Here is a 24,956-nt window from a genome sequence, read left to right on the forward strand (position 1 = left end):
CAGTGCCCTTTGTGTGCTGGTGCCCTTTTTATTTTTTCCGCCACTGGACCTCAAACATCCTGAGTCCGCCTCTGCTCAAGGACTATTTATATCGGTGACATTATCTACCCATCTACCCATATGTAAGTGTGGGGATGTAGCCTGTAAGGGTTGCATTTTTATTTTTTTGATCTGGACACAGATCTAATTTCTCTCTAATTTCTGTTCATATTTTGATCTCTGTCAACAGAAACTGATAGTGCACCATGATAAACTAGACTTAAGGGTATTTTTGTCACAAAAAGTACCACAAAAGTGTTTTGTGCGGTTAATTTAGTCGCCTAAAAAATGTGTCGGTTATTTTTCACACTACCTCATTTCTCACCCCACCACAGTTAAGTCATTTCCACCTTAGACTGTGGTTGGTGTTTCAACTGACATTTGCATGAACACAGTATGTTTTTTTTTTTATGTGAAAGAGAGATGACATGTTTATTGACCCTCATTCAACAGCTCCATGTTCAAGAGTTGACCCATGCTTAAACAATTCATGGAGCCAATCACTGCACAGTACATTCATTTACAGCCTTGTTTTTGCAGATCATGTAACATTATGTTGTGTTTTCATTCTTAGATTGCTTTGTTTCAGACTGTTTTACAAGCACAGATACAAAAACAGGTTCATATCTTTCCTCTGATCACCCTGTACTTAATTATTATCTCACCCCAATCTGGGTCAGGGGTCAGTATTTGATAGGAGCATTTACTGTAAAACACAGATGGGATGTTGAACTCGATCAATATATCAGGAGCCAGAAAGGACCATAATGTCGTCATTGTTAAGGCATGATTATCCCCAAACACCTTCCCTTTATTCAGGACAAATAAAAATGTAAAGCACTTTACTGAAGTGTACAGTATGCAAACAGTACCAAACTGTTCACACAGAATGACGACATGTACGATTGAGGATTTGACAAACCGCCTTTAAATGTCCATTGCTGCCTCGAGTTTCTTTGCTCTTTGCCCAGATTTAAAGAAAAGTAAGCCAGCGGCAGTTTCTTTCTTACTGTGGTGGTAGGAGACATCACATCAGAGGTACATTAACATGATCTGAACATGAAAAGAGGAGAAAAAGCACTGAGAGCTTGCTTTAAGGTGCAACTCAACTAGGCCATTATAAAACACATCAATATGATGCAAAGAAAGAAAGGAAAACAAGTAAAGTCCAACGAGTAAGAAAACGGATCAATGAGACAAAAGGGACACAGCTTTTGCAACAGTCTTGCAGCGCTCTGTAACTTAAAGGGCCGTTCTCACTGAGAACTATAGTGAACACAGAGGCTTGAGGATATTTTTTGAGGCTAAACTTTCTGAAGTCAAAACAAACTTTTAGATCATTAATATTAAGTTATCTTGACATCTGTTTCTGCTCCTGCTGCTTTCCTTCAGTTATATAGCGTAACTCTCAAGATGCTCTATCAGTCATGAACACAGTTATCATTCAGCCGTGGGAACACACGCCCGTGTCATCAGGACGTGCGTCTTCTTTCCTGCGATTTGGATTCATTTGTTTTCAGTTGGGAAGCAGAGAGAAGAGGGTTTTTTGTCTGTGTGCTCCCAGTATCTCCTCACTGAAGCACACAACACCTCCTGCATGAGTGTGCAAACATGTGATGGACAGTAGTGAACAAGTAATTCCTCCGTTTTTTTCTGAATGTTTCACACAATCTGGCTGGTTTCCTTGGCAACAGATGGTAGGCCTGGGCTGTTGGATGCAGCGGCACGACTTTTCCGTCCAAACAGAGCTTCCTGTTGGAGAAGAAGAGTTAAAGGAATATAGTTTATGCAGATAGAGCAGACGAGTGTCAGTCAGTGTGTGTGTGATTTAAGATGTGTTGCAACAGCAGCTCACCTGCACAGTCCCCAGAGTGATCGCCCAGCCTCCAGGCGAGTCTCCCCCATGATTCCTCACTGCTGTGAGGGTGAGAGCGCCAGCAGCGAGTGCCTGGGCTGAAGCCTGGGGTGCAGCGGCTTCTGAAGCTGGTGGTGTTTGTGTGGATGAGGCAAGATCAGTCTGTGTATTCTGGGCTGGTGGCGTGCCCGTTTCCTCCTCGATGGGCGTATCCTGTGAGCCGCCCAGAACAGAAGACGAGTTGGAGAGCGGTGGAACTGACCCAGATATACAGCTGGGCGCTGGGCTGCACTCCCCGGAGGCGCTGGAGGGAGTGTGAGTATGAGTATGTTTCTTCCTGCGGAGCGTGTCGATCCAGCTGGAGCTGTGTCTGGATGCAAAGGTGGCCAGGGCCAGAGACGAGAGCCTCATGTTCTTCCCTGAGGTGATCAGCTCTCCAAACCCTTCCTGGTGGGCGAAGGCGTAGCCAGACCTCCGAGAACCGCCGCGAGCGCCCAGACGGCCCTCTGACACACTGCCCGCCCCACGCCAGGCGCTGCCCACGCTACGGCCTATCGGCTTTCGCTTCTTCTGCCGCACCAGCTGAGTGTAGCGTACCTGGAGAAGGAACGGAGGAAAGAAAAGGGGACATCATAAGTACATGTTCTGTTTGAGAGCTTCACGCTGAACTAAACAGATTGTTATATTTCGCTGTCCTCTCTGACAGCAAATTGACACATGCACCGCTGTCATGCCCACACAGCCCCACCTCCTCCAGAAGTACATTAACTTAGATGCTGTTTTGCCTATACTATGTATTACTTACATAACTTAGCACTTTTCCTTCTGATCCTCAATCTCATCAAACTCAGAACTTCATTATGCAACTTTTATTTTTTATTTAATGGTTTAATTTTCAGTTGTAGTTGTCTCCTTTTTTCTTTTTCTTTTCTTTTACTGTATATTTTGATAAGTTGTTCTTAGATATGTTTCTTGTTCCCCACAGCTATCTTACCCTGTCTTTAACCTACATATGTGATGAATGTATGTGGAATGTTGAATTAATCTTATCCCCACAGTAATTTTACCTGTCGAGAAACCCCGGACGCTACAAACAAATCAAAAAAGGAACTTCTTCACACCACTCTGACAGCGGCTTCGGTTGGACGCCCAACTAACTAGAAAAGCACTGACTGACAAGGACACCTGCTGAGCTCATGCACTAAAACTGACTTGTGTCATTAGGGCACTGATAATGTCAATATTTGCAGTGCATGTGGCCAGTGACGGTAAGCCTGAACACATCATCACACACAAACACTCAGATGAGCAGTTAATCATTGGCTGGGACCATTTTCGGATGGACCTTCTGGGAAGACGTGACATTGACACATGTTGCAAAGAAGAAGATGGGCACATCAATGTTTTCTCACCGTGTCTGAGAGCTGAGGTTTGAGGTCCACCTTGAGGAAGCGAAATGCCAAAACTGGAACTATGCATATTGCTGTTGCCAGTGCAATAGTTAACCACACGACTGGTTGCAGTAATGTGCTCTGGGCGCTGCCTGTACTCACAAACACACATTACACAAGTTTATAGCATTTCACAAACACTGTAAACACACAGATATTAGAAATCTTTACACAATGATCTCACTGCTGGTGTGAAATGACTTTAGCAGGTGACTACAGTTAACATGGTTCAGATATTGCTGGATCAACCAATTCCTCACTTGAGTGTGTGTGTGCAGGCTATTACAATACTATGTATTTACAATTGTGTCTAAGCGTGAGTGGGGAGATCATGAAGACCAACCATAATACCGGTGAGCTCATGTTACTGTCAGATTTGGGCTTATCACATACATAATATCAGGTAGCAGTGCATTAATGTGTTATTGGAAGATTTTTATGTGTATTTGATTGCATTTTTCTGATTAAATCTTAGAGTGCCGCAGGAATGAGTCCTAAAACTCAGAAATACGTTAGCATTGTTACACTTAATGGTTCCCTAGTCTGGAAGTCAATGGGTTTTTTGAACAGGTTAGATGCCTGAAATAAGGTCTGATGTTAACAAAAGCTTAAAGGTGCAATATGTAAGAATTTTAGTTAGAAACAAAACAAAAAAACTAAAATTTTCAACAGAATGTGACGAGACAACAGTTATGACGTTGTGTCGTCTGTGTATGGTGTTGCAGAGATATCCACTGAAGTTAGCATGCTAACCGGCTAGCCCCGGCCTGCCCTGGTCCAAAGCTCCTGTGATAGTGGTGTAAACACCGACACTAACTGGGCTCCCAGTCTGGACCACTGGCTGCATTGCTTACTGAACTAACTGCAGCAGCTAACTAGTTACTCTATTGTTATGCTGCACTAGCATAACACTGAAGATTTATCTTGCTGAACAAAATGTGCAAGTATCATAAACTTGCCGCAGATAATCCAAAATCCAATTAAAAATAGCTTTTTGTGGAGGGAACCAGGGTGATGCTAACTTCCAGGTTAGCCTACAAAGCTACATCATCCCTGCTGCACTCTAAATTGTTTAGTTATGTTTGCTTATGTACTTTTATCCTTCATTGACATTTCTGAAATATCTCTCATTACCTGAGGCATACTGAAATTAATAAAATGTTGTCTTATTAGATTTGTTTTTTCACTCTGAAATACCTGCTACAAAAGTTCAGTCAGCCTCTAGTGTGTGTGTGTGTGTGTGTGTGTGTGTGTGTGTGTGTGTGTGTGTGTATTTGTGTATGACAGACAAATAAAGAGAACAGGGGACCGACCTACAAAGTGGAACTGATTGGGAAAGATCCTGAAGAGGGTCTGACTGTGCAGAGCGAACATGATGGTGAAGTAGGAGCCCAGAGAGCCCCACACAAACACATGGTTGATAACTGTCCAGAAGCCTGTGTCAAGAGCGATCTACATAATCATGCACAAACACACATGCAAAACACACCAGGGGTGCACAGTTAATACACAATGATGGGACAGACAGTAGTTTAATACAGAGATCGTGAGCTGTGAGGAAAGATAACAGCACTCTGGTTTCACTCACCTGAACGCTGACCACAATGACCAGAGCTGTGGCCGTGGTGACCGCGAAGGTCTGGTAGTCAGCGAGGGGCACTCCGGTGCTCTGAGTGGCGTCGGACAGGACGGCGAAGGGGACAAAGAACAGCACGACTGATGTGTAGATACCCTGGGCGATGCAGATGAAGAACTCTCTCTTGTTGAAAAGGAGGTTTAGCTGTCCAGGCTCATACAGTTTAGGATACTCCAAACTCCTCTTGTCAGGTACATCCTACAATCAGAGAGCAAGTGAGAAGATGCATTAAATATGGATATTCTGCAGTAGTTGTTGAGATATTTTTAGTCTGGTCCAAACTCGCTAGTGTAGCAAAAATCTGGCTCTGTGTGTGTTTATAATTTGAACAGACCTGGTCAAATATCCCCATGGCCAGCACAGGGAGGGACGTGTAGACAATGTTGTAGAGAGTGATGAAGTACTGATCGTACACCGTCTACAAGAAAGACAAACACAGGCAAAGTGAACATCATGATTACAATTCACCAACCTCACATAACTGTAAAGATGTCCTTGAGGACCTATACCTGTGCAGAGAAGCCACAGAAGAATCCGAACCAGAAGTGCACCATGGTGAAGGCAAAGTTCTTGTAGAAGAAGTAGCAGAGGAAGCGACACATGCGCAGGTAGGACCAGCGGCCATGCACCAGCAGGAGGCGCTGCAGGAAGCGGAACTGGGCGAAGGAGTAGTCACTGGCCAGCACAGCCTGTATCCCCTCCTGACCTGAGATACCAACTCCGATATGAGCACCTGAGGGATTGGAGAGAAGGAGAAAGAAAAGTAAATGAGATGAAGCTGGCTTTAGTCAAATAAACTACAGTTTCATTTTTGGCTTTCTTGTAGGATATGACCAGGATATGGAAAAGTCCCTGAAGGCCTACTGTGGAGAAACTTTCAACTCGTGTAGATAAAAAGTACCATCTTCTAATAAGGTATCATTTATAAAGTATCTATAAGTTGTAACAAATCAGTCTTTATTAACAGGTGATAAATTATTCAACATTTCAACTCAGTTTGCCCATGTTTCCAGTCGCTATGCTAAGCTAAGATAAGCTAAGCTAAGCTAACTGGGCCCTGTACCTAGCCTCAGCTTTACTATCCAGAAAACTCATCTAACTTGTCTAAAGAGAATAAGCATAGTTCACAAAATATTGAGAATATTGAACTTTTCCTTTAATAAGAACCACTTTTGGGTTTCCAGGTTGGGAAAACTCTCTGTTTTTCCTCCAGCATGACACTTGCCTTTGAAATCAGAAAATGTGCTGCAGCTCAAATCTGAATTATTAATGGAATCAAATAAGTGGAAATAACACTAAAACAGCCTCAAGAAAAAGGAGAAGCGGAGCATCAAAATAACTAAAGATTGCTCAAACAGAAGGACTAAATTTGAAATGTGAACTGAGAATCTACAGAAAGGAAAATCATTGGGGAAGTAAAAGGGCACTGGAGGTATGTGATAGAGATGCAGAGAAAAAAGGAAGGGGAATGAATGAAGAGGAGGTCAGTCGTCATTTGAGACCCGGTTCTCATACAGCAGGACAAAGTCGACAAGTTCACCACACCGTTCAACGCAACAATCACACAAAGCTGTGTAAACTGAGTAAAACAGGAAATCAAGTTGTAGAATGTCCAACAGGAACGTAAGGAAATACACAGTACACACGAGGAAACATCGGGAGCTGAGGACAGTGTACCTGACATGGACACACACACACACACACACACACACACACACTAATGTTACAGTCCAGAGTTTGTTTAAGTAGCTATCTTTATTTCCAAGAAAGAAAGGATGTCTTGTATTGGGTTAGATACGGAGATGACAAGGAGACCATTAATGTATTCTTTAGAGCTGGATACAACAGCGCTGCTCAGACTAGCTTCCAATGTTGCCCAGTTCAGTAGATTCAGCAGTTTCAGTGGGCTGCATACCCAGGAAGTAAACCCAGCAGCTAGAAAAACATTTTTGGCAGGTGAGCAATTCTCTTTGCATTGAATAGGCACCATCTTTGGGTCCAGTATGTAGTTCTATTACAGATTTAAGCAGAGGGCATGCCATTTTATAATCAGTTATTTGGACAGTAAAGCAAGTTAAAGGAATCGTGATTTTGGCTGAACTGTCTAACTAAGTGTTGACACATGCATAAACAGTCACCAGATTAAAGACACTAAGACCAAACTTGATGAGGACATCATAACTGCTGCAACACATTTCCACACACGCCTTCGTCACTGCTAACACCGTGTAGATAAACAACCTCTACTACGACGCTTCTGCTGAGAAGTTCCATTGCCTAATGGCAGGCACTATAACCCACATGGCTAACCCCTACTTCTCCTTTTGTCTTTCCCTCCGTCTCAAAAATAATCCAGTTACACTTCCTCCTCTCCATCCTGCACATATTGATCCTGCCTGCACAACTCACTTTTGATCATGCTAACGTCGTTAGCGCCGTCCCCTATAGCCAAAGTGACGGCCTTCTTGTGTTTCTTGATGAGCTCCACCACCTGGGCTTTCTGCAGGGGGGTGACTCTGCAGCAGATCACTGCTTTGCACGCACACGCCGTCGACACAAACTCCGTCTCCATGTCTGCTTCAAGTGCATGGGCCTGTCAGAGAACAGTGGAGGGTTGAGAAGTTTAAGGATCATTGGTGAGGGGGCTGAGTTTCAGCTGTGGAAAAACATATACTTTAAGAAGAAAGGGACACTGAACACTGGCAACTCATTATTTCCTGACAGTTTAATGTTTGTATATGTGTCAGTCTGGGGGAGTGTTATTCATACCAGACTGTGACCGTTGATTACGAGGGCAAACTCTCCAGAGATGTTGTCCATGAGGTTGTTGGAGGGAGGTGGAGGTGGAGGTGGAGGAGGAGGGCACTGCAGCTGTTTCCCTCCTCCTGCTGCTGCTGCTGCTGCTGTACCATCTCCTTCTTGTCCTTCTCTGAACCCGTTGCCCATGAAACCCGCCTCTCCCCATCCCTCCATCCCCTCTTCCTTCTCTCCATCTCTGCTCCGTGACATCTCGATCATCCTGTCCCTCGCCCTCCTGGAGGGGAAGACAAAAAAACTTGACATCAACAGGGCTCACCTACGCCACGGAGACAAGAACCAAAACACAACATGACTACAGAGAGGAGAAAAATAGGAGAGATGAGAGAGGAATCGTAGAGAAGTGAAAGAAGAGATGAAAATAGCAGGGTGAGAAAATTGATTAAGAGCAGGTTAATGTCAGAGGTTTCAGGTAACCGTGGTGATGTTTCAGCTCCTGATCTACCTCCGTGTTCATTTGTGCATCACAAGGAAAACATGTTGATGGGTGCCACAATATGTTGAAGCTGTTTGACCTTTGAATGGTAAACCTGTGTGCTTAGCTTTGTTTAAAATGTTTTTATCATGTTAAGGTCTCATTAGCGTGATGTGGTGGTTGTCATCCTGTCTTCCCTGTAGCACAATGAGCTCGCTGAGGTAAGAACTTTTTGTTGTCATGGCAGTAAAGTTTACTCAACTACACTCAACTCAACACTTATTAGTGTTCTGCAATTCACACAAGGTACGGGAAGTGGAGTGTGCAATTGTCAGGACATGCAAACGTTGGAGAGCCACGTATGACGGAAATACAGTGTGTGCTCATACACCATGCAGTACAGAAGATTTCACAAGGGCATCAGTCAAAACGTTGACAGATTTATGAGTCACTGAATTCATCATGGAGTTAAAAAATCTTTTCTCACTTCTTAATAGAACTTAATGAACTGGCTTAATACAATAGGCCCATTTTGAAGGAGGCAGTTCATTTGCAGGGCTGTGCATTTAGACACTTGTAAGTTGCTTGGTGGTTTAAATGTGTTGCTTTAACTACAGGTGGCTACATCAAAGCATCACTAACTCCTGTACAGTAGTGGAAACATTTCTACCACACCTACTCACTCCAATCATGCATACACTGCACAGTTTCTTTCAAACCAACACCTGCCCTTTGTGTTTTTTGTCAGTGTGGATTCCCACGTGTAGCGAAAAAGAAACACCGGAAAGATGGACATGCAGCTGTCCGGACCTGACCTGAGCTCCTGCCGTACGCTCTGCACGGTGTGTCCACTGATGATGAACACCTCGGTCATGTCATCCGTCAGCATCTTGCAGGAGTAGCCGATGTTGACAGCTGTCTCTGTGTGGGAGAAAGAAAGAGGGTTATTGGAGTGGAGTAAAGCATCTGAGCTGATACAGAGAACAGGTGACAGACTGAGAGCAACACATAGAAGATCACCGTCATCTTGTTTTTTACGGCAGAATTCCCCGAAATTTCCAGTGTGTGTTTGTGGTAGATTTGCTCACGGAGTCTGGGTTTTAAAGTGCTTTTAGCTTGTTTCACTGTTCATCATCATAGGCTGCCTGCGTGCTTTCCACCGGTCATATGGACGATTGCCTCCTGGTCAGTGTAGCCTGGTTGTAATAAGCTGGTGAACATATTTTCTTTTGTACAAGGATTTTAATATTGCTTTTCTGCTTCTCAGTGGTTGACAGTTTGGAGGTCTACTATAGGCACTGGTGGACTCTGGGGGAGGTGCATGTTGCCCCCATGTTAAAAGAAACGCTGCAAAAGTGCCCTCTTGATTGCCCCTAATGTAGACAAAACATAATAAAGTGCCCTTCCAGTGGACAAAATGTGGTGCACTATGTTCACTATAAATATATCTTTCTTCTGGTGCCCCCCTGCATACATGTGGTGCCTTTTTAATTTTTTTAGCCCCTGACGTCCTGACTCAAACATCCTGAGTCAGCCACTAACTGTAAACATGACAAGACAAAGGTCAACATGTATGATGGTAGAGTTAAAGTAGAATCTTATTATTTTATCTCTGGCACTGTAAAACTGAATTTCGGCTGAAAGACTTGGAAGAAACATCGAATTGTGATTATTTTGACTGATATTCCAATTGCGATATGCTTCACAATATTGGAGGGAATGTGTCATTATTCTTATTTTCATTGAAATGATGATGGTGTGATTTGTGTGAGGATCTGTCACAAAAAAGATTTTTCTTAGATGTGTAGAATACGATTTGTAGGCTGGGACGACTGCAGCATCACAGTTCTTCAGAAGTCAGAATGGTACTTTGACTTATTAACAAATATTGCGGCTTGTCCTTTTTGCAATTTTGATAAGAATCTGATTAATCGTTCATCCCTAAAGGGAACGTGGAGGTTTGCCTGGTTTTATGTTGACCATCTGGGTGACTTTCAGGTGTGTTTGGGGCAAATTAGTTCACAGTGCAAACAAGAGTGTCAGAGTACAGGACAGACACAGCCGTAGGATAGTCCGTATGCTGAGTTACCCTTTTGTGTGTCGACACACAATTACGCAAATTATGGTGCTTTTTTTAAAACAACTGCATGCAAACTAATTTCTGGAAGCGTGTGTCAGAGTGTGTGTGTCTCACCCTGCTTGTCACCAGTGAGAACCCAGATCTTAATGTTAGCCAGAGAGAGGACAGCAATGGTCTCTGGGACGCCTTCCTGCAGCTTGTCCTCTATAGCTGTGGCACCCAGGAGCTAGACACACACACACACAAGTTTCAGTTCATTATACCGGCTGGAAATTTAAATTAGTCTATAATCAACCATCATTTAACAACATCCCAACATCTTAATCAGGAATTTCCCTTCACCACTAAGTAACCACTAACTAAGTTCCCTTTCTTAGAATGCTATTTTAAATCAGTTTGCAGAAGGAACTTGGGTGAGAGACAAATGGCTTAATCTTCCATGCAAATGAAAACGAAAGTCAGACACGCACGCACATTGCCACACACACAGAGGCACAATCTCAGACAAACTCACTAACCATCATGTCTTGTTCTATCTCCTCATAAGCAGCCGCCAGTCGGTCATCTCTGCAGTTGGTGGCCTTGTCAGCGCAGCGGTGGCTCTCTGACCACGTCTCCCACTCGTCCTCTGACACATCCCTGTAGGCTAACGCCAGCGTCCGCAAACCATCTGCTGCATACTCCTGGAAGCAAGTACACACAGACATGTCAAAACATATACACACATTCTGACATGAAGAGAAACAACAACGTCCTGTAGGTTGATGCTACTCTATTCTACGATTATTAGATCTGAATACAGGCAGAAGAACTGTCAGTGTCTGCCTCATGTCAAGGTGATACACATGATCTGATCAGGAAAAACTAGATCCGAGTGAAGGCTTAGGTGTTTTTGAGTTTGGGGACACTAGATGGCAGCAGAACTCTGTCCATGCGTCTAAGTGTTTGTGCGTTTTACTCACATTGAGGTGGTCTGAGGTGATGTTCATCAGTTCCTGGTTACAGGGGTGGAGTCTGTCCAGCAGCACGGTGTCGGCTCCTTTACAGTACAGACGGATCCTGCCCTCTGGGTTACGCACTAGAGAAGATGAACAGAGTGCAATGAAGACAAAATTCTCTATGGAATCGATCCGACATTAACCAGACTCTTCTCTGTCAACAACAGTGAGTGGGTCACACAGGCTGTCTGTCTGAATATCGTTTTGGCACTGATGCATGAAATCGTGCTCAGTGCCTCGTGGTCCTGCTGCTCTGTTGCTAGACCAAAGTTGTTGCTAAGGAAAGGGTGATTTATGACCTGTGATTTCTGGGCAGTTTTCCAGCACCTGAAAGGACGACCAATCACAGGAACACAGTGAAATCTCACTGAGGGATAAACTACAACTTAAAGCCTGTCGCCTGTCAGTTTGTATGAGTGTGGATCAAGACTGAACTTCATATTTGTGATTTAAACACAAAAAAGATCAATTTATCAGATGAGTTCAATCTAATGACTCCCTCTGCAACAACAGAAATCAGTTCTAGTTGTGTTAATGGACCTCAGAACATATAACAGCATAAACAGTCCAAGATCACAGATCTGTTTTCACAACAATTTTATGTCCCTGTATACCCGACATTGTGTTTTTTTCTGCAACAAGGTGCTGATCACTGTAACCTTAAATTAGTAAGGTTGCCTTATAACAAGTGATCTTTGCTGTAGCTTCCTTTGGCTGTAGAAACTAGCTGCGATTAGCAGGTAGCCCAGTTAGCTGAGTAGCATCTCAGTCACACAAAGAAAGATGTCGCTATTGTGTCTTCACACTTTGTTCGTTGATTTTTTGAATGTTTAAAAATAAAATTCTGGGCATATCTTACAAATTGACCCTTTAAGTACAGAGTCGTTCCTTGCACATGATTAATCTCATAAATGTTTTAATCGAATTATTCAGCAATGTTTTATCCTCTCTCTCCTGATCTAAAATAAACACCAATATATTTCCAGATTTTTCTCCTTTTTTGTTACTTGTAAACTGAAAAAGATGATGCACACCTATAACAGACATCCTCTTGCGTATGTTGTTGAAGTCCAGTATGGCGAGCAGAGTGTAGGTGACGGGTCGTCCCATCTCTGTCGTGGTTATCGTCCCAGGCGTTCGCGAGCGGAACACAAAGCCAAAGTTTCTGGCTGCTGTCACGAGAGCGCCCTCATCTGGAGACTGAGCCTTATAAACCAGCTCTCCTGGTGCGACAGAGGAAACATGATAATGAATAATGGGCAATAAGTAACAGACTGATGGTGTGTTGGTGTCTGTTTGCTCACCCTCACTCTTCTCCTCACTCATGACGGTGTGACAGAGGGAGAGTAGGCGGAAAAACTCGTGGGTGTGTGAGTCTCCCACTTTCACTGATTCCAGCAGTGTGTCGTCATAGAAACAGAAGTCCGGGTCCGCCAGCGGGTTGAAGGGAGTGAAGTCCAATCTCTGAAGACAAATGGAGAGTTGGGGACTTCAGTGAACTAGGAGTATATATATACTGTATATAATGTGTGTGTACCGATGTTTGTGATTATGTGGTTTAGTTAAAAAAAAAGGCTACTTACCGTTGGCTGAGGGGCCAGCGGATCTGTTCCCTCACCTGAAAGTAACACAAACAGACGTGTGAGACTCTGTTGTGTATTTTATTTATTTTATGTGTGTACACTCAGTGAGCACTTTGTTATAGGTACACCCCATAACCCGATGTAACCCAGTACAGGATTTCTATTTTTAAGATGTCTGTAATGTTCAGTTTTTGTTGACAATGTCATAAAGATCTGTCATAAGCTAATATTCTGGTCCTCTCATGTACGTAACAGGGAAGGACAAAAATAGTAGAAACACCTCTCAGTATAATGTAGTCCAGTAATCAACCTCATTAATCAACGTATAATTAAATTCCCATTTTACCAACATATTGGCAGAGCGGTTTTATTGTACTGAAAATGACTCTACACGTGTACCTACTTAAGTGCCTACTAAGAGTGTGTGTGTGTGTGTGTGTGTGTGTGTGTGTGTGTGTGTGTGTGTGTTGGTATAACTTGCGTCACTTTTCGGGAACAAATGTCAGACTCAAGAACAATTAACAGCGGACAACTGGTGCAATTGGGGAGCACAGCCGTGTCCCCAATTGGAAAAAAGCTGATTTTCAGATCAACGGTTAAGGTTAGGATTAGGGTAAGCACATTTGTGCGTGCATGCGTGTGTGCTTGCACGTACTCACCATAAGTCTGTCCATTGATGGAGCACTTATTGAAGCTCATGATGTTCTGAGTCAGAGTTCCAGTCTTGTCACTGAAGATGTATTCAACCTAAAGGAAACGAAAAACAAACATATAACACGTAAAACTAAATCTAAAATTACAGAAACAAAACAATTACTGTAAAATATTGCAAATCTAAAAGTAACATTCAAGCGATTTTTACTGATATGCTTAAAATGAATTTAGGGTGGGGCATTTTTTACTGCTTATACTGAACACCAATTATAGGCCGAGAGAGTGATCTAATCTTCAGATCAATCTGTGAAGCCTCCTCATCTCTGAATCTCTGCATTAGATTTCTTTTAGTCTGCTGGTGCACTTCTGTTGTGCAGGAAGAGACAAGTGGTTCCATCATTCACATACGGCAGAACGTGTTGAAAGTTAAGTGGAAATACACTTTTAAAATACTGTATTTAAAGAATAATTAACTGAGAATCAGACGCATAAGAAAAGCTACAGAAACTGGGATAGACGATCAGTAAACATGCATGATATATTAGTGTGACCCACACAGACTGTGTTTTCTGTCTGGAAAGTGTGGGTGCCCACCTGGCCCAGCTCCTCGTTCAGAGTGGTGGTCCTGGCCTCAGCTGCTGTGTTACACTGTGAGCAGAACATCTGCTGGTCCCAGTTAATGAAGTAGCTGTGGCCCAGCCTGATCACCTCCACACTGTGACACAGACAGGTGACAGAGGCACATCCTTATAATAACAGTACAAGTCATCTAACTTTTTGCCGATTTAGGTTCTCTAGCATCACACCTTGACACCAGAGACAGCAGAAAACAAATTCTCCACCAGTCAGTAGTTTAGTCGGCCTGTGGAGGCACACAGAGCTCGTAGTCCCACAGGGCAAAGTTGCTCTGTGCTGACCTTAAATCTCAGTCTAAGATGTGCACATACAAGCACGATTTTTTGACATCGTTGCTTGGCTGGAAGCATATCATCGTCCAATATGCAACTTACGCAAGTGTGATGTGGAAACTTGAAACCTCCACTGAGAAGAGACTTCTCAGTGAAGTAGGAGACATCGGCCTCCGCGAGATCAGCTTCTGATGAAGTTTTTAAATTCATAGATTGTGGATTTTAATTTTTTTTTAATTTTTTAATAAGGAGAAGAACTAAGAATGTAATTATCAAATGTAAATTATCATCCAAAGCAGAATATTTATTTGTATTTTTATATGTCTTAAAGCATGTCTGTTTATCTTTCATTTTGTATTAAGAGTATATCTACTGTAGTATGAGTTGGTATGATCTGCATTGTTTTTGTGAAGTGACACGTGTAACTTGTATTCATTGCCTGGATTATAGCTTGTTCTTAAATTATGTATTGTAATTAGGACATTAATTCATTATGTTGAGCCTGTCCTGTGTGAGAGTTTTGTGATTAGTTATTCAAATCATTCAAACCTCCATCGTCACTCTGATGATGTTGTTTGTCGTATATGTTTCTTTTTCTACTTGTTCTCAATGTGTTGTTCCCTTACATAATGTGTTTGTTTTTGAGTATCATGAAAAGATCTATATAATGAACAAATGTATCTCAATAAAATGTATCATTATTATTATTATTATTATTATTATTATTACATACTCCTCCTGCTCTCCTTCATTTTTGCACAGGTTTGCATTTATATCACTTTTAGAATATGAGGATTAAATATATAGTTGTTGCATCTTCCCTCTCACTGAATGCAGGGTGTGCATGGGATCACATACTGTAATGTGGTGCTTTGGAGACAACAATTTGATATCACTGTGTTGGTGTTGTTCCTGGGACATCATAACCGGAACAACACCAACATATAATTGCAACTGAACAATCACGTTTTTACATACATGGGAGAAGAAATCCTTTGAAACAAGCCAAAAACCAGCCAAACCAGGTTTTTCTAAACCTAACAGCGAGTCATAGTCACCCGATCGAACCCTTCTATACTTCCAGTAATTAGCTGCGAGTCCTCCTCACCTGACATACAGAGAGATAGGCACCACGGTGTTGAGAATGATGACATAGGACCAGAAGGAGAGGAAGGCTGAGAACAGGAAGTTGTCTACAGGAGGGTCCCAGGGCAGATAGCTCTGAAACAAGGAGCCCACCTCTCTCTCCCACACTGCATTACCCACAGCCAGGATCACACCCATACACACGAGGAAGCCAAAGATCTGACAGAAACACACAGATGAAGAGAAACATAGTAAAGTAAAAGTACAATCAGATATCTGATGCCTGGATCTCTGGTCACTTGAGCCCAAATTAGGATAAGATACATCATTAGAGCAGATATATGAAACTAGATTTTAAGCCACTGAGATCAAGTCCTGAAATAGTTACTGTATGAGGCATGAAAGTGAGAGGTTTGAGGTGTCCTACCCAGAGGACCAGAGTGTTCATCAGACGATCGATGCTCGTACGTTTAAACTTGGTGCGACCGCTGTTCTGCATCAGTTTGGTGTCTGGGCCTGGGACAGAAACAGGGACAGTTGGACCTGTTACACCCACCACACACATGCTTTCACATAGAGGTGGGAGATCTGATGATTGTAGATTGTGATCGATCTTGAACACACTTCACGCTTTGATCTTATTATTACTTACTATTACTTTAACTTTGTTTTTCTATGCTATTTTTATGTTTCATTTTTATCTATCATCCAATCACGTTTCCCCTCAGCCTAGGACTCTTGAGCTGCTGTAACAAGTGAATTTCTCCAGTGAGGAATCAAAAAAGTCTCATCTTTTCTTTTCTTTTCTTTTCTTTTCTTTTCTTTTCTTTTCTTTTCTTTTCTTTTCCCGTCCAGTCCAGTCCAGTCCTGTCCTGTCCTGTCCTCTCCTGTCTTGACTTGTATTGTCTTTTTCTATCCTGACCTGACCTGTCTTATCTTGTCTTGTTTAATCTGATCTTGTTTTATCTTATCTTGTCTTGTCCTACCCTGTATTGTCCTGTCTTGACTTGTCTTGTCTCATCTTGACTTGTCTTGTCTTGTCCTGTTCTGTCTTTAATTGTCTACTAATGTCTGTCCTGTCATGTCCTGACTTGTTTTGTCTTTTCTTGATTTTTCTTGATCTGTCCTGTCTTGACTTGTCTTATAATGTCTTGTCCCATCCTTTCATGTCTTTACTTGTTTTGTCTTATCTTGTCTTGTCCTCTCCTGTCTTGACTTATCTTGTCTTGTCTTTTCCTGTCCTGTCCTGTCCTGTCATTTCTTGTCTTGTCTTTCCTGTCCTATCCTGTCATTTCCTGTCTTGTCTGATCTGATCTTATTTCATCGTATCTTACTTCTTTCCAAACTTCACATAGCCTCATCGACTAGCAGATCTGAGCTACATGAACAACACAGCGATGTCCGTGCCCACCCCTTCTTTCACACACAGATGTACACAGACCTGCGAAGATGACCAGGCCATAGCAGGCCTCCGTGTTGCGCAGGACACATCCTCGTAGCAGCATGTTCTGATTGGTCAGGTTGTATTTTTTGTCTCGCCAGTACAGAGTCCCGCAAAAACGATCCAGCTTGTTGTTGGGGGGCTCACACACCACCTCACCTTCACACACAAACACAAACAAATCTAAATCAGATGCCAGATCATGGAAATCCAATTACAACTTCAGCTTTATTTTTTCAGCTGTACAATATAGCGTTGAATTAATCATCGCCATGACATGCTGTTGCTGCACACACACTCCAAGACTGAAACACACACCTTTTGTAAGTCGATATGAGGCAAAGTGTGGGTTGATTTGCTGCAGTAATGCATTTTCCTGAGCAGGTGAGGAGTGTGTGTGTGTGGGCGCGCTGTGCTGACACAGACATCTTTCGTTCTGTATACTAGTGGGCGGGTGATGATAGGCTGTCGCTCAAAGCTGGCAAGGGAGTGCATAAAGTGTGTATGTGTGTTTTGTGTGTGTTCATGTGGAAGGGTGTGAAGGTAGATAACTCATATTACGATAACGCTCAGACTGAAAAACTGTTGACCTTTATCGAGAAAGGAGGATGTACCAAACCGGAAACCGAGAGAAGAAGACGAGTTTTTTTTAAATCTCACCGTCGAATGAAGCCAAGTTGTTCTGGTCGCCGAGTTCAGATGTCACTGAGACAGACTGACGCACCTTCATATTGGTCTCTCTGCAAGATAATACAACACAAAGAGATTCAGATGTGCTATCCTGTTGCTCCTGCAGATTGTGAGGTACTGTGACTCGATGGTCAGGTGTGGTGTCTTTTCTGACCCGTCCAGCTCGGCTGTCTCGATGTAACAGAGCCCGTGAGGTTCACTGCTGGACAACAGGAGCAGGTCAGCCTGAAAATAGACACAGTAGCTGAGGTTAGCATCCACTGCACAGCACTGACGGCACAGGAATAGAATTAAGTAAGACCCAGATGACACAGTGATGATAAAAACGACACAGTATATGCATCTGGACACAGGTTAGTAATCACCGACAACAGCTGACCTCCCCTATTAAGGAACATATCGATCTGAAATCCATTTAGCATTATAGCGTTTGGTGTACAGCACAATATATCTTGATTGACTACTGATCAGTGTGTGTGTGTGGTGTTTGTATATCACTGCACTGGACAAACACTTACTGCCACAAACTGGTTGTTTTCCAGTTTAATGATATCACCCACTCGAACGTTCATCCACTTTTCGTTTTGTAGCCTGAAACAGAGAGAAAAAAGGAAAGAGAGATGAGAGTGAGAGAAGCTTGTAAAGATAAACTGATAAAACTTGAATTATTAATTTTATAATAAGCAGACTTAGATATGGAAGCAAGAGATGGCATGTGCTTGGTTGCAAACGACAAGACAGGAGACTCACGAGCCACGGATGAGGACCTGAGACTGACGGTTGTTCACCTGGTTGTCGCTCTTGTGACGAAACTGCAGTAGACAAAGATCACCGTGAGCTTTGAAGGAAACGAGTCAAGCTCATCAGATTTTAAAAAGCTGCTTGTTAGTGAGCTACGTTTAAGGTCTGCTCAAAATCATTGTGAGTCCTTGCACTGTCCTTCACTGTAATGCTATCCTGCCTATAAGCGAGATTACGTAGCAAAATTGAGTATGTGTTGCGTGAAAAACCTGCTCACATAGTCGTCTGTGGCATCCTTCACTGCAGTGATGCTCAGCACCAGAGCTAAAGGCACGATGGTGGTGAACCAGGAGAGGGAGGAGATCTGAGGTATTAACTAGAAAGAGACAGAGAGAAGGGATTAGTTTGATTAAGGGCACAAAGGCATTGTGAGAGTCAGAGATAGCTCCATCTGATCCTCACCACACAGCAGGCCGCTGAGCTCCTTAAGAACCTGAGTGCACCTGACTGTACCGGATTGGACAACCCTTTAATTTGCTAATCCATTTTGACATCGAAAACAGTACATTTAATGTTTAACCTCATCTAAATATAAGTTTATTCTTAATTTTAAGCCAGTAAAAAGTTTCAAACCAGTTGGGACAGGAGCAACAAAAGACTGAGAAAGTTGTGAAGCTTAAAAAACATCTGCTTGAACATCCCACAGGTTCATTGGTAACAGGTGAGAGTACTGTGATTGGGTAAGGCTCAGTTTCACAAGCAAAGATGGGGCGAGGTTTACCACTTGGTGAAACACATAATTGTATTACTACATGAGTTTAGGAACACTTTGCTAAGCTTTGCTTGGAATCGGGTTCGTAAGATGGCTCCAAGTGTGCAGTGAATTCGCAGTTCAAAAACATATTTGTTTGCGTGCTTCTTATTTTGTAAGCTTATGTTCATTAAGAGGTTAATAACTTCATCAAAGTATGAGAAACAAAGTACCTTGACTATAATGTACTTTTGGGAGAATATCACAAAACAAGACTAGAGTCAGCAGCCATGCTCTTAGGCTGTCCTTAACATCTGCATGCTAACAGGCTCACAGTGACAATGCTGATGTTGATGGCGCTAACATTATCACTTCACACAAAGTACAACTGAGGCTGATAGGAACGTTTTGCGCTAAAACAAATTGGACAAACTGAAATTTTAACCTGCGTTGGGAGCTAAAGGAAAAGTCACAAATTCACCACGTCAGTTGGATTCATCCTCCAGGGCTCATCAATGTCTGTACACAATTTCAATGTAATCCATGCAGCCACGCTTCTAACATCAGAAAAACTGAAGTCACAATGTTGAAAAGGTTGAGCCTTGTAACTGTGAAATTTAAACTGTGAAAAACGTATGACTCATAAACTGTGAAAGGTGTTCATGTAAAATTGCTTCATCACTTTCTGACACATCTTGGTCCTTTACAATTGTGAACCAGTAGCTCACCAGCCTTTGACACTCCTGCTGCACCCACACACAAAGACACACATGCATAGACTCTCTATATGCCTGCTTTCATCCCTCTTTTCCACCCCTCCTTCACCTCCTCTCCTCACCTGCAGTATGAGCAGGAACAGGAAGTAGGTGTTGGCGACTTCCTGGAACTGCTCAAACAAGTTGATGGGCAGGAAGGTGATGATGTTGTACTTGGATGTCATGATGCAGTTACTCTGGATGAAACCAACATATAAGACTTTCACAATATTTCCGTTGATTGGTGTAAAGATTAAACACCCTCTGACCTTTAATGACAGAGTGTATATTTTGGAACATGTAGAGGAGGAAACTGTCTTACCGCATACTGAAACTTTTCGTTGTACTCTCTGTCATTGGCTCTGACCCTTCTCTCCTCCTCTGCAGACACAAAATGAGTCATAAATGGATGGTATCACAACAAAGACGAACAGAAAGCACTCGAACGGCTTCATCTTTGTTCTTCAAAGTGCATAACAAGTGTGATTTCTAAAGAAAGTCAATATAAATACTTCCCTCCTGGACAGAGAAAAAAAGTAAAGGAGACAACAGTCCGATATGTTTATGCATACATTTATAAATCGATGAGGCTGGAGCGTCTGCTGGGGCTTGTCTGAGCAGACACAATCATTCTGTCTCACATCCACACACATCAGAACTAATACCTCATTACCTCTGGTCTTTAAGTAGCTGCTGCCTGCCTCCTAATGACTGGTGGTCCAATCTGGGCCAGATATGCTCCACAGCTGTGAGTTTGCACATCTGTATGACTCAACAGGAGCACTGAGACCCATTACAGGTAATCACAGATGAAGCATTACATCCATTACACTCATGTGCAGGATTAAATCTACAGAGAATAAAACTAAAAGTGTGAAATCTCTTCCTCTCTCTCCTCCTGACCCCGCTCTTTATCCTCTTGCTCTTTTTAGCTTTCTGTTTATGCTGATGTAAAGTAGTTTGGGACTTCCCCCTCCTCCTCCTCCTCCTCCACCCGGCCTGTCTCCTCTAATATTGATGAGGCTGCTTTTTAAATGAAATGACTGGTCTGCTTTGCACGGGGCTGTACACAGTTCACATGCACACACACGCACAGCTATAAAATTCAGGGCCAAAGCATATGTTCTGCAGAGGCCTCTCTGCACTGAACACTGTGGCTCTGAGACCACAAAGTCCCTAACACACTTTTGACTGATGGCTGAGAGGCAGAGAGGCGCCACAGGAAGGGACATCATCACACAATAGAGGCCATAAACATTAGCATCACATGCACTGACATAAACAAAGACCTGTGGTTTCCTGTGTTGTGCAGCAGTGTGAAGCCCTGTCTCACCTCGTACAGCTCAAAGCTAACCGTACATCTGTGTCTCTGCTGTGTTCAGCCTCACCAAACAAACAAAGCCCACTTAAAGAGATCCCATTAGAGGTCCCTTTGTTGTCGGGTTATAAGACAGATTTGATGCGGCAGGTGAGCTCCAGTTGACTACAGACCAGCTGGGCTGCTGCCACAGCTGATTTAGTCAAGTTAGAAAATACAAAGTATTCTCCATCTCCTCATTTGTTTCTATCAGATGCTAACAACTAAGGTAGACTTACAACAAGTGGAACAGAACGAGTGGACAATATCTTCTATCACAGTATACATGCTGTATTCAATAACATATTACACATTTTCTTTCCACGCTGCAAAATGAATTTCAGTGTAAACTGTCCACAAAGTCGTATCGTATCATATCGTATTGTATTGTATTGTATCGTATCGTATCGTATCGTATCGTTTCTGTTGCTTTTTGAAGCCACAAGTGCTGTTTTTAATTCTTCTTCAGACATAAGCTAGACACCGACAAAAAGATTCAATAACTGAAAATCAAAACTGAATTTGTGACACCCTTATCATACATTGTAAAATTTCTCTTGAGAATATGTTGATTGATTAAATTACCAGGCAGAAAGGTCTGGTTTTAACTTATCAAACATGTAAAATACACACTCACAAATCAAGAAATTTCATCACATAGATCAAAAAAAAATAAATTAAAAAATAAAGCCGCCTTGGTCATTCAGTGGAAATATTAACCACAAATACACCTCATAATATTGAAGGGGTTGCTTCCACCATATAAATATGACAAATTAAACTCAGATCATCTCACTATACGCACCATACTGCCCCTGTGTAACAGTAAAACTCTTAAATATGTATAACTAACAATAAAGAATAGGCCTCAGTTTCTGTTTTATTTCTAAAAATGTTCCTGTCTTTTAGAAGTGTACAGACTGTGACTGACTTGTAAGATTCAGAAAAATATGTTATAGTTAGTTAGTGAGAGTTTAGGATATCACTCAGCTCTTATCTTCTGTGTATATAAAGTTAATTTAAGTGAGGGCTGTTTGAGTGTATATAAAACTGCACAATATAAGAATCCAGCTCTGTGCTGGTGGTATTTGATATGTCTCCTCTCATAAACTCTGGTTAGAATAACAATATCAGATTTGTCTGGTCATGTAGGAGCATATCCTCCAACATCTATTCTGTTGAAACTCTTCCAATCCTTTCCCCTCCTCTTTCCTTTCCCCTCTGGCACTCCTCCCGTCTACCTGAAGGTCGTTATGTTGCTTTCTGGGGCAAGTGTTCACCAGAGAGACCTGTCTCACAGCCACTGCCAAGGCGGCATTAACCCACCACGAAGGGGCCAAGATTCAGGTGCCAGGTAAGCACAGACACACCGAGGCTTCACGGCATCTGATGCCAGGACCAGGCTGACCACCCCAACCTGAATGCACGAGCATCTTTTAGCAAACTGCCCATTAAGTGTTTAATGTCTCTGACAGCTTCAAGGGCATTAGAAGCCCTGACGCAGACTAGATGCTACACAGCAAGTCTGTAAATCTATAAAGCTCCATTACTGAGAAGCCTACTCTGCTGCGAGCATAAGGTTTCCATAAACAACTGATACACGAAGGAGCACATAAATATTGATACGGGCTAAAATACTTAATATCATGCTATCTTACACAGAATGACTAAGAAAGTGCTTTTCTCTCCTCCCCCCGTCTCTTTAACACTCCCATGTCTGGACATGTGAGTGCACGTGCCACAGCTCAGAGTCTCCATGAGCGACGCACACTCTCACAACACAGTGCTCACACACAGAAGTCACAGCGACGATGACAACACAGAGCACAGTCAGTCTGTCGTCCTTGCCGTGACTAAAGCAAAGTCAGGATCAGACTCTGTGCAGAAGTGATCATCACTCACTGAGGCTGATTCAATTAGAAGAAAATGGGATAGTGGAATCATCTGCAGTCATGCACACACACGCACGCACGCACGCACGCACGCACACACAGAGTGATCTAATTTGTTGGAAAGCGATGCGAGTGACACAGTGACAGACTGATGGGCTGGAGGTCAAATGAAGGTGCACATGCAGCGTGATTTGTGATAGTTAAGCTTAGGAATAAGGATACAGACGAGGCAGTGCAGTTACAGCGGGGGCTGGCGCCTGGAAGATTGATCAGCGTCTCAGGCGGCAGAGACAAGGACATCATCAGACTTATTTACACAGAAATCTAATTCAGATGAGCTCAGTTCTGTTTTCACATGTAAACACTGACTCATAATCAGCACTAAACATCAAGAAAACAGCAAAACTGAGACAGCTTATCGCCTACTACTGGGACAGGAAAAACAAAACAAAGGTGACACCGAACCAAAACACACTGAAGAAATACAATCATTGTCATTATTTCCCTGTTATTTAATCTGTTTCTAAGTTGATGTCAGATGCTGGCGTCTCATAAACTGAATGACAAAGCTCAGTGGCAGCACACACAAAGTGGTACAGTACTAAAAAGCCAATTAGGTCTGTAATGCGGACATGTGATATGATGAGGTGCACACTGAACACACATACACTAACACACAGATAAGTATTCAGTGTGGGCTGTGTGATGAAGAACAGGGATGAAACTTGGACTCAGCTGGGATGAAGATGAGAAATGTTTATTTGAAAACAGTGACATAGAGTTTATAACCAAGTGCCTCTCCATGGTGATGATGCTGATGATGATGCTGATGATGATGAAGATGTCAGCAAACACTCTTCACACAAACTCGTACCTGTCCGCTTCTTTTTCGACTTGGCTCCATTCAGCCCTTTCTGTTTCCTTCTCTGCAGAGGGAGAACGACTGGGAACCATTTCTCCGGGAGGTCTTTGAGGACCGTCATCTTGTCCTCTCTAACAGTCTCCGTCTATGTGATCTTCGCTGTTTCACTGACAGACGACCGCCGCATCTCCGCACGGACGCGGGGATGAGGCTGAGAGCTCCGGTCCCAACTTCGGTGAAGTTGGATTGACCGCGCACCGTCCCGTCCCTGCCCCTCTGTCGCTGCCTCCCCCAAACACACACACACACACGTGCACGCACTCACACACACTCGGTCCGTCCCTCGCGCTATTTTCTCTCCCTCCTCCTGCCGCAAAAACACTGAGGTCATTTTTCTTCTAATTAGGTCAGTCAGCGACCTCACGGTTAATCTGCTAACAACAATAATAATATTTAATTGTAATTAATAAGCGTGTTAAATATGTAGATTGTAGACTAATTCATTCGTCCTCGTTAAGATTGTTTTCATTAAGTTTTTGTGTGTGTTTGATCAATAACTTGACGCAAACCCCGCAGCCAGAGTCTCATCACAACATCAACACTGTCCGCTGGAGGCATGACGTAATCACACAGGCTGTGGAAGTTTAATGCACGTTGCCATGGCAACCGCCTCTGCAGGGATGCCACAGCTGAGCGAGCCGCTGGATGAGGGGAAACTAGGCGCCATTTTGGATCTGTAAAGAGACGAGCTGACCCAATCAGAGCAGCGGAGCTCCCGAGCCAAACTGTCTCGTGCAGCGGTCCCGGTTTCCTGCGATAAGGTGCACCGCAGTGGGCGGGGCCAGGCAGGTGCCCGAGCACGTGCTGCGGGCGAGCCTCGTGCCGATACATTAAAGAATGCCGACCTCACGTTTATACTGAGACATGCGCGCACACTCATATAGG

The 24,956-nt window shown here is 43.0% G+C and overlaps 1 protein-coding gene across 1 annotated transcript in view; it reads right to left on the minus strand.

The window, feature by feature from the left end:
* Nucleotides 1–809: 809 nt before the first annotated feature.
* Nucleotides 810–24,956, minus strand: part of atp8b2 (ATPase phospholipid transporting 8B2) — a 29,809-nt gene continuing 5,662 nt past the window's right edge. The window contains exons 3-29 of the mRNA XM_073485932.1: nucleotides 20,223–20,281; nucleotides 19,984–20,097; nucleotides 18,672–18,770; nucleotides 18,404–18,465; nucleotides 18,172–18,244; nucleotides 17,808–17,878; nucleotides 17,624–17,703; nucleotides 16,964–17,122; nucleotides 15,950–16,038; nucleotides 15,545–15,741; nucleotides 14,123–14,243; nucleotides 13,496–13,621; nucleotides 12,596–12,755; nucleotides 12,326–12,514; nucleotides 11,256–11,371; nucleotides 10,812–10,976; nucleotides 10,408–10,519; nucleotides 9,029–9,134; nucleotides 7,751–8,015; nucleotides 7,391–7,574; nucleotides 5,491–5,714; nucleotides 5,316–5,399; nucleotides 4,934–5,179; nucleotides 4,659–4,797; nucleotides 3,307–3,437; nucleotides 1,895–2,491; nucleotides 810–1,791 (exon numbers count right to left, since the gene is read on the minus strand). Of these exons, the coding sequence (XP_073342033.1) occupies nucleotides 1,702–1,791; nucleotides 1,895–2,491; nucleotides 3,307–3,437; nucleotides 4,659–4,797; nucleotides 4,934–5,179; nucleotides 5,316–5,399; nucleotides 5,491–5,714; nucleotides 7,391–7,574; nucleotides 7,751–8,015; nucleotides 9,029–9,134; nucleotides 10,408–10,519; nucleotides 10,812–10,976; nucleotides 11,256–11,371; nucleotides 12,326–12,514; nucleotides 12,596–12,755; nucleotides 13,496–13,621; nucleotides 14,123–14,243; nucleotides 15,545–15,741; nucleotides 15,950–16,038; nucleotides 16,964–17,122; nucleotides 17,624–17,703; nucleotides 17,808–17,878; nucleotides 18,172–18,244; nucleotides 18,404–18,465; nucleotides 18,672–18,770; nucleotides 19,984–20,097; nucleotides 20,223–20,281 (4,058 nt within the window). The 3' untranslated portion in view covers nucleotides 810–1,701. The remainder of the gene's footprint in view (nucleotides 1,792–1,894; nucleotides 2,492–3,306; nucleotides 3,438–4,658; nucleotides 4,798–4,933; nucleotides 5,180–5,315; nucleotides 5,400–5,490; nucleotides 5,715–7,390; nucleotides 7,575–7,750; nucleotides 8,016–9,028; nucleotides 9,135–10,407; nucleotides 10,520–10,811; nucleotides 10,977–11,255; nucleotides 11,372–12,325; nucleotides 12,515–12,595; nucleotides 12,756–13,495; nucleotides 13,622–14,122; nucleotides 14,244–15,544; nucleotides 15,742–15,949; nucleotides 16,039–16,963; nucleotides 17,123–17,623; nucleotides 17,704–17,807; nucleotides 17,879–18,171; nucleotides 18,245–18,403; nucleotides 18,466–18,671; nucleotides 18,771–19,983; nucleotides 20,098–20,222; nucleotides 20,282–24,956) is intronic.

The sequence above is a fragment of the Pagrus major genome, chromosome 17 (assembly GCF_040436345.1).
Source record: "Pagrus major chromosome 17, Pma_NU_1.0".
NCBI lineage: Eukaryota > Metazoa > Chordata > Actinopteri > Spariformes > Sparidae > Pagrus > Pagrus major.